The sequence below is a fragment of the Belonocnema kinseyi genome, chromosome 3, assembly GCF_010883055.1.
Source record: "Belonocnema kinseyi isolate 2016_QV_RU_SX_M_011 chromosome 3, B_treatae_v1, whole genome shotgun sequence".
Taxonomy (NCBI): domain Eukaryota; kingdom Metazoa; phylum Arthropoda; class Insecta; order Hymenoptera; family Cynipidae; genus Belonocnema; species Belonocnema kinseyi.
In genome coordinates this window covers 40,281,154-40,291,223 of record NC_046659.1, presented here as the reverse complement: position 1 = coordinate 40,291,223, position 10,070 = coordinate 40,281,154, and the positions used below count along the sequence as shown (strand labels likewise).

At 32.8% G+C, this 10,070-nt stretch overlaps 1 protein-coding gene across 5 annotated transcripts in view; it reads left to right on the top strand.

Moving 5' to 3' along the window:
* Positions 1–10,070, top strand: part of LOC117170306 (carbonic anhydrase-related protein 10) — a 395,033-nt gene that overhangs the window by 262,659 nt on the left and 122,304 nt on the right. For all 5 annotated transcript variants that reach the window (XM_033356986.1, XM_033356987.1, XM_033356985.1 and 2 more), the window contains one exon: positions 4,720–5,048. In XM_033356986.1, coding sequence (XP_033212877.1) covers positions 4,720–5,048 — 329 coding nt within the window. The remainder of the gene's footprint in view (positions 1–4,719; positions 5,049–10,070) is intronic.

Here is a 10,070-nt window from a genome sequence, read left to right as displayed (position 1 = left end):
ATTCCCCTGAGAAACTGCGTGAGCCAGCAGTTCTAGGAAGGCCGAGAACGGGGCGACTGAAAGCGAGAGTTTGGTTTATTTGAAACATTGCTAGGATAATGAGGGGCAGCGCCGACCGGTGAGGCAGAGGCACGGTCGTATAAACAGGTCCAGAATCTCCAGTGGTGGGAGTGACTTGCGTTTTGACGGAAACGCTGTTTCTCAAAGTGACCACCGAGAGTGGAGCGCGATCATCGGAAGGTATGTGGTTTATTTACATCCATATAACCTCTGTTAATATCGATTAAGATCACGTTAAAATCGTGAAAAATCTATTAAAAAAGATATTGAAAAATCCCGATACAAGTTTTAAAATAGAAAGATATGACTAACAATTATATCTAATCTACAGTTCAACACATCCCTAGTGAAAGTTTCGCGAAACTGTTTAAATGTGAGCTTCATTACGAAATATTTATGTGCATGATTAATCTGCTTGATTAAATTATATTTAAAATACTAAGAATTTAGCGCGTTTTTGAGCATAAAAATTAGACAGTAGAATTTTTAATTGTAAATAAGATTTAAAATCGTTAAAAAAAAGTTAGATAATTCTACTGTTAATAATTAAGCTTCATTAAGCAATATTTATTTCGAATAGTCATATTATATTTAATTCGTTCATTTAAAGACTAACAATTTGACGCATTTTTAAATTCATTATGACATTAGAATTTTTAGTTTTAAATGAGCCTGGAAATCGTAATAAAAGTTAGATAATTTATCTCTTAAAAATTTAGTTTTATTAAACAATAATTGTTTCCAATTATTATGCTTCATTCAATTTTAATTAAAATACGAAAAATGCAGCGCGTTTTTGTATTCATAACGAAATTACACTTTTTAAATTTAAATAAGTCTAAAAATCGTAACAAAAGTTATAGATAATTCATCTCTTAAAAGTTGATCTTTATTAAATATTTATGTCTAATTATTATTCTACATCAAATTATAATTACATCACGAAAAATTAAACATTTCCGTAAATTAATAATGAGATTCGACTTTTTTTATTATAAATAGGTCTGTAAGTTGCAAATTCAAAAATCCACATACACAAAATACGCAACGAAAAAATCGTTACCTATAAAGTTCTTACGTATTTTTTTAACGATCCTATTCTGAATAATTTGAGGGCGAAAAACTAGGAAATAATATTTAGGAACGTTTATGGAGAAGGACAATTAAGTATTTCTTATTTAAATCGAAGATGTCAAAGGATTGTTTGGTAAATCTGTTTCCATTCATTCTCTAATTTTGCCAGTTTCCTCTTTACACTGTACCTCTTTTCAAGTTCCTGGTTCTCTTGGTAAGCGAGTTGCCTCATCCTGAGTCGAATATAATAATATAAAGTGTGAGATATAACTCAGAAGCATGCTGTTTGCATGGAAAAGTGAATGAATAATTCTACAAAACTTCGTCAAGCGTGAGATCTAAGACATCAATGTTCGTGGCATGTTTCACAGAGCATTCTTCAACGAAATTAATCAACTTGAAGAAGTATAAATTTGAACGTTGACAAAACACGACCGTGAAAACAACAAACTTTAGGTTAGTCACCGGAGATTCTAGACCTGTTTATACGACCGTGGGCAAAAGTAACTTTTGCTTATAACGTCGATATTATTTAATAATCTTAATTCTACTTTGCATTGAACCAATATATTTTATTATAGGGATAGTGTTAATTACTAAAAATATTGAAAATTAACGTTGTAAAAGAAAAATTACGCAGAAAACATTTTTGACATCAAAAGAATAGAACATTCGCGTTAACTTTAAAGCATTATGTTATTATAATAATTGAACGTTATTACAGCCCAAAGTATATTAAATACAGTAAATAATGTAGGCAACACCAGGGGGGCAAGCCTGACGAAAATAATAGTTTACAAGTGTTTAGGTAATACATGTATCATAAGTTTTGTCGATAAATGATCGGTATGGTAGAACAGCTACTTATCTTCTGGTCTACATGCAAGAATTTATTCAATATTATTACCATGGAAATAGGAAACACAGGACTAGGCATGGACATAGGAAACAAGGGACTAGGCATGCCATCCTAACTTAGGCGAGCGGGGTTGAATCCATGGGAGGGGTGAGAATTCCATGAGTGGGGAGAGCCGCCATCTTACGATGTGTCATTTGATTATGCGCACGAGCGTTTTTGAGGACAAACTGTGCATTAAAATATAAACATGTGGGCGCTGCCATGTTCGTCGCAGGACATCAAAAGGTGGGGGACCTCCCCCCTCATTGCATCACCCCCGCAATGGCTTGCCAAGTCCCTTGTTTCCTATGTCCATGGGACTAGGCATGCCATCCTAACTTGACGGGTGGGGTTGAATCCACGGGATAGGGGAGAATTCCAAGAGTGGGGAGAGTCGCCATCTCACGATGTGCCGCTTGATTATGCGCACGAGCATTTTTTCCGACAAACTGTACATGAAAATATAAACATGTGAGCGCTACCATGTTTGTCGCGGCACATCAAAAGATAGCGGACCTCCTTCCTCATTCCATCAACCCCGCAATGGCATGCCTAGTCTCGTGTTTCCTATGTCCATGATTATTACCCGAACTTTCGCTTTCAATCCAGTGTGGCGCAGATGGGGAGGGGTCTTCAAATAATCTTAGACTGAATTGTGGGACGGTCGAAGTGTAAACATTCAGGGCCGCCTGTACCGATTCCAATTGTAATGCATGCTACTGCGCAATATACTTGACTCAGTACACGCGCACTGCGGCCTTCCAAGACGAGTATCGCAACCGTTCTCGTCCTGCTCCCCTGAGAAACTGCGTGAGCCAGCAATTCTAGGAAGGCCGAGAACGGTGTGACTGGGGGCGACATTTTGGTTTATTTTCCATTTGGTCGGTAGATCGAGTGTTTTGTATTGGTACGGTAGAAACCTTTGCGGGTAGTCTGTCTCTAGCAGAATGTCAACGAATGAGAGTTTATACCTCAGATATCACTATTTTTATTTAAAATAACCTGTTTTTCTCTTTATATATGTTTAAAGATAATTTTTAGTACATAAAATACGACAGAAGCGAATCATGATATTTTTCCATCTTGAGATGTTTTAACTTTCAATAAAAGCTGCATTTGCCTTTGCCCTCCCTGGCGGACCAAAGGAACCTAATGGAGCCTCTACAAAGTACCCGTAAAGACCCCATTGGATCCCCATTTGGTTCTTTTTTAAAAAATCTCGGGAGAAAAGCAAAATCAACTTTTAAATTGTTAAAATTCGGATTCTACGTTCAAATTCCCTATAGAAGGTCACGGAATAATCGCAATAGTTTTTTTTGCAATGGCAAAAAGTTTTAAAGAATATAAGACGCATAACGCCTGTTGACTGCTACACATCAAACGCATCGCCTGTAGGTAGCAGTCAACAGGCATTATACGTCTTATATTTTAACTTTTTACCGTTGCAAAAAAAAACTATTGCGATTATTCCGTGATCTTCTATAGGGAATTTTAACTTAGAATCCAAATTTCAACAATTTAAAAGTTGATTTTGCTGTTTTTTCGAGTTTTTTAAAAAGGAACCGAATGGGGACCCAATGGGGTCTTTACGGGTACTTTGTAGAGGCTCCATTCGGTTCCTTCGGTCCGCTAGGGCTCCGGTGTGGGGAAAAGCCGACGAAATAGAGCTTCTTAGAAATAATTTAAATATCAAATCCTTGTTTTATTCACATAATTAATACTTATAGAAATATGGTATACAATAATGTTGGACTTGAAATGAAAACAGGATGAATTCAACATCTTGTTAACTTTAAAAAAATCATTGACTGTTAATTGGTCAGCACTGCCCCTCCTTGCCCTTCTTAGTTCAAATTCCATTTTGTCCTTTCTTCTACAAAAATCGGAGGAAAGGAATGGCTGAGTCCCAGTTTACCAAGCGAAAAAACGTTTTATGTTCCATTATTCACAATTTTTGAATTATAACACCGCGAAAGCTCAAAATATTGATTATTCTATATCAAATTTTACACCGGTTTTAAGGAAGCCAAAATGAAATTTGTAAGTGCTAGGCTGTTTTTGATTTCTAAAATTTTCTTTCGAAGCGCCCTATGCGCATACTTTTCGCAATATAAAAAAAGGATAAATGAACTAATGAATTTATTTGTACTATTAAGTTTAGTTTGGCATTAAGAATCAAATAAGTTTCCTGTTTTATGTGTTAAAAAGGTAAGTATGTTCCTGGTGTAGCCAGCGTTAAAAATCGCATTGACATATTTCATTCGTAAGAATCGGCTTACACTAAGACTTCCAATATTTTTTGAAAGTCAGGATAGTAATGTAAAGTAGAAATATTTAATGTTTCAAATTTAAAAAATAAAATTAATCACTTTTCATTTTGCATTATTCTCCTGATGTAAATCAAACTAAACACTTTAAGAGAAGGGTTTGGGAGGGGTCGATATTGACTAGTGTGGCTGGAATTTGGAACGAATAATTATTTTAGCTACTGAAACGAAATCTGTAAGTGGCAGTGGAGCATTTTTTAATTTCAAAAAGAATATACACTAGTGGATATGCTTAAGAGCTTTAAAGCCACAAATTAATCTTTCTTGTTAAAATTGCCTTGTTTGGGATTTATGTTCGTAAATAGATTTAAGATGTATTGATAAAAATGGAAGGATAAATAAATTGCGTTGAAACGTCAGGTCCTGCCTTCTGGGGTCTCATCAACCCTGAATGGTCCCTCTGTAATAAGGGTCGAAGGCAGTCTCCCGTAAATCTGGAACCGTCCCGGCTGCTATTTGACCCCAACCTGCAGCCCCTTCACTTGGACAAACATCGTGTAGGTGGCGTTCTAACGAACACTGGGCATAGTGTAGTTTTTTCTGTGGACAATGACACAAGGCATCCAGTGAATATTTCGGGCGGTCCCCTCAGCTATCGTTATCAATTTCACGAAATTCATCTTCACTATGGATTGCACGATGAAGGCGGTAGCGAGCACACCGTTGACGGATATGCATTTCCTGCCGAAGTGAGTTAATATTTATTCGCAGTTACTATTCAGATCATGTTTAAATGTAACTTTAATTTTATTTTTAGTTTCTTTTTAGCATTTAACCAATGTAAATATTTGTCAAAATTATAAATGCTTTGTTTTGAATACTTTTATGTTCTCAATATTTACATATATAAGCCAAGCGCCAGAGTATTTATGGTAGGAGAGACCCCTACTGGAGATTTTATGATATGAGAAAATGAGTTTGATCCAAATTTTTGTTATTTTCATGAAAAAATGATGTTCTTGTAAATCTTGGACAGAATCGATAATATAAGGCGTATCGAGTTGTCTCTTATCATTTCTTTTCGCAATCATCGATACAATACAAATGAAATATAAGTTTTTAAAGGTTTTGCGCTTTTTTAGCTCAAATTCTTTAAAGAAAAAAAAGATGCACTCTAATTCTTATTATTTTGTAGTTTGTTTCCGCAAACATTGTTTGTAATACATACAATATTACTTTCCACTGATAATTAGATGTTTCAAAATTTTTTTTTTTTAATTCATTAATGTTTGGCAGTAAGGTGAAAATGAATTAACAAAAATAATTTTTCAAGCAACTTATTATTTTCGTAGTTTTCTTTTTTTTAACTTTTTGTCAGCCAGGGGTAGCAAATTCAGCAAGCCGTATTTATTGTGCGACCTTTCGTTAGCTTGGTTCGCTTATCTCATTAGGCTGAAATTTTTTTATTATACACCCGTAAACATCAATAACTAACTTTAACAACATTATGAATGATAACCTGCCTTTAACAAACAGAATTTTAGTTTTTTATACATGTCTGTAAACATGATTGAAGAAACTACGTCGCTTCCATTCTAAACGTTTTCTACTCGCTCTCTGGACTAGGTTCAAAGTTTGTGAAATCACGTTTTTTGAATATTGCGATCTGTGTGGAAATAATTTAATTGTAAATTAAAGATATTAAAATGATCTAAAATTTGGTCTTTCGAACTTCAAGATTATTAAATTATGTTTTCTCAAGTACTTTACTTTTGACAAAAAAAATTTTGAAAAGTAAGGAATATGTGGAATTTTGAACCCAAATATTTTTAGTATTCAAAACATTACTTGGATATTTTTCTTGTCAATGAATTTGGTCAAAAAGGATTGCAAGCATGAAAATTCATTTTTCTTCTTCTTATAAACAAAGAGAATTACTTCTGTGATAATTATACATACATCGAATGCTTTAAATGTAAGAGTATTTTATTATTTTCGCTAATGTTGCAATTCTTGAAGTGATTTTCCCGTTGAATGTGAACTGTATTTCAACGTTTTAAACTTTTGAACTTCATCGTTTTAAAAAAATGTATATAGAATGAAAAACTGATTGTCCCTTAAACGCATGTTGTAACGTTTTTACTTGAATAATTTCTTACGGTTTTCAACTTTCTTCATTGATGTTGGAAGTGATGAGCAATTTGTAAGAATAGATATGAGTGATTCCAAACGTTTTTTATGTTTCTAATCAAGTGCGTAACCATCTCGGTGATTTCTCTACCGATTTTTTTTTAATAGTAGATGCAAACAAAAACCCAAAAACAGAGTATTATATTTTTCGAATCAGATATTTCAGAGAAATTTTTCTTTCTAACTTGAATTTTCCATAAATATCCATTTTCAAACTTTCATAAAAACAGCAATTAACAATCGGTTAAAAAATGTAAGGGCCGAATTTATTTGTTTGAGAGAGTAGTTTTTGAGAAAAATATTTACCTTGCACGTATGTCGAAAACTAAAAAAATAACGCCATCTTTAAAGTTATCTAGAAATTGACTAAATTTCACCAAACATAAAAGATCTGCTAATTTCTAATTCCCAACTTCAGCGATCTCTTTTCTATATAAAGTCATGAGTGATATCATACTTAATGAAAATTACATAAAATAATTTTAGTGAAGCCTTCTTTTTCCTCTGACAACAATATTCGGGAGGCTAAAACAGGTATTTTCATCAAATTTAACATTTTCACAAAGACTTAATTGCTATAGTCCTATTGTACAAAGAAAGTTTTGGAGGTTATCTTGCGCTTTTTTAATTCTAAGGGACAGTGCATTTTTGAAATCACCTCTATTTTCACGGTTTTCGTGATTTACTTTGAAAAATATTCTTTTCTTATAAAAATATTGTAAAGACAGTTTGCTTATTTCGCAAAAGCACAACTCATTTGTAGAAAACATTGTTTTTATAAATAATTTTATATAAAATCTACCAAAAACGAATATCACGCTGATTTTTTATGATTAAGGTCAAAAAACGAACTATATCTGAAAAATTATGCATTTTATCAAGAAAGGTGTTGACTTTTCGTACTGCACTTTTATAACAGGATTACAAATACACTGTTAGACATTTCTGTACGAATTTTCAGAGACGCGTTTCTAAAGCTTTACGCAGAAATTGTTTCTAAATTTTCCTAAACTGCAACAGAAACTTCAGAAACGCTAACTACATACTACTCCAGTAACATGTTTCAGAAAATTCTGTTACAGTTTAGCAATTTTCAGTTACTGTAACTGAGAATTTCAAGGGTTTCAAAATTTTTTTCGGTTCAAAAATTTTAATATAAAATGTGTAATCTATATTTGTCCTCAGAATATAAATAGTAAGAAAATATGAGTGAACTTAATACAAACGACTTCTTATATGTCTATGTTGTAATAATGCTTACAGTCATTGAATCAAGTATGTGATCAAAGCCCATATTTTATGATTAGAATCTTTTTTCACATTTGATTAATTGAGTATAGTATATAACATAAATATATACGTAGTTATTTACATATAAACTTCGCTCGTATATAGGCATACCATACTTTATATTTTCGAAACAAGTATATACTAAAATTTACGAAATTTAAATTAGACGGGTTTAAATTAAATCAAATTGATGCAAAATCCTGTTATAAAAAACAAGAATCCAACGACCAAATTTGGCCCACAACGAATAAACGAAAACCAAAAAAAAACCCTATTGTAATCTGAAAAAAACCAAAAAACCCCCCAAAAAAAATAAAAATAAAATAAAATTTTCGGAAAAAAATAAAAAAGAGGAAAGAAAAATGAGAAGTTTTTTAAAACAGGATTTTGCATCAAGTATATACTACAAATTTATATTAAAATTAATAAACCAAACAATGTTGTTTCTTTATATTGTACATGATTGGAAAAATGTAACCACAAAATTCATATAAAATTTTCTTTTCTTTTTTATACGTGATAAAAGATGTCAATTAAAACCTCTTATAATATTGATATATTAATTTAGTACATAAAATAATATAAAAAAAATAAAAATTCTTATATTATTGGTAAAAAGTTGTCGATTTGTTTTGCTAACTTTATTACCAATGTATCGCAAGTGGCGATGCGGCGTCGTTTTGCACTCTTTGCTCTTTTATCAATGATCCCGTGCTGAGCTTCTTCGGTAGTATTAGTTTCCAGGAATTTTCTAATAAATAATTATTAAGATTCAAATATACACTAATTTTTTGCGTAAGGAATATAAAACAGACCTCTGTGTGTGTGTGTGTGTGTGTGTGTGTGTGTGTGTGTGTGTGTGTGTGTGTGTGTGTGTGTGTGTGTGTGTGTGTGTGTGTGTGTGTGTGTGTGTGTGTGTGTCAGAGTACCTATTTGATATGTTATTAACCCTTAAACTGCCAAAACGCCACGAACGGTACACTGCTCTTCGAAGGCCAATAACTAAGCCTGTTCGACACTACGAAAAATTGAGATACATGTATTTTCTTTGCTCAAGATCTCCTCTTTCCGATGGTAACAATGAAATTCATCAAAAAATTTATTTATTATTCCAAAATACAGTTTAAACAAAGAAAACGTGATTTTTCGTGCCTATTTTTTTTGTAATCCATTTTCCAAAGTTTTTCGAGTCTGTAATTATTCTGGGACCTCACTAACCGGTGGAATAAATGTCTAAACTTTGAGAATCCATGGTTCAAAGATCGATTTTTCGTTTTAGTATTTTCAAAATGGCGTCTCAATGGCAAAATTTTTTTGAAAATATTCATGATTTTTTTTTACAATATAGTAATAGAGACAATAGAGTAATCTGGATTAAGCATGATGATACGTTCATCATTTTCATCGGAATCCCATTCCGATTCAGAGTTTATTGAAATTTTTGGGGCTTTACGCTTAGGCATTTTTATTTGTTGGATTTACTCGAAAATTCTTGGTATGAAAATGCGGTGGCGGTGTTGCGGAGCAAAATTTTGAATTTTGCCAAGATTGTTTATATGAAAAATTCAAAAAATTGCTCAAAACGCTTCGGAAAGTTCAGGCGTATTCCTTGGCTAATTACAAGAACTTTTTACTTTTGAAAATTTTTTTCGAAAAAAGCGTCGTCTATTGTAATAAAATTCATGGACGTTTTCACACAAATATTGCCATTAAGACGCCATTCTGAAAAAACTAAAACGAAAAATCGATCTTTGAACCATGGATTCTCAAAGTTTAGACATTTATTTCACCGACTAGTGGGGTCCCAGAATAATTACAGACTCGAAAAACTTTGAAAAATGGATCACAAAAAAAATAGGCACGAAAAATCACGTTGTTTTTTTGTTTAAACTGCATTTTGGAATGATGAATAAATTTTTTGAGGAATTTCATTGGTACCATCGGAAAGAGGAAATCTTAAGGGCATGCTCTTCGGTGACCACGTGACCAAACTAGCCCCCGGGTATGAACATTTTTTTGTATTCACTATTTGCATACGGATTGAGATATCGTGTTTAAAATTTGACATATTAAATAAAAAGCACTGATGAAAATTTTGGACTAAATCGTCTAAACATTTACAAAACTTAATATAAGCAATACAATTGGCATATTCGTTGCAAATCAACAAATCAGTATCTGCACGCACGTAATTATATTTGGAGCATTTTTAGCGGTTTCTAGCGGAGACAAAAGAAGCTTTGAAGATCGATAAACTCGAGATCACGTGACTAAGTTCATGTCTGAAATTT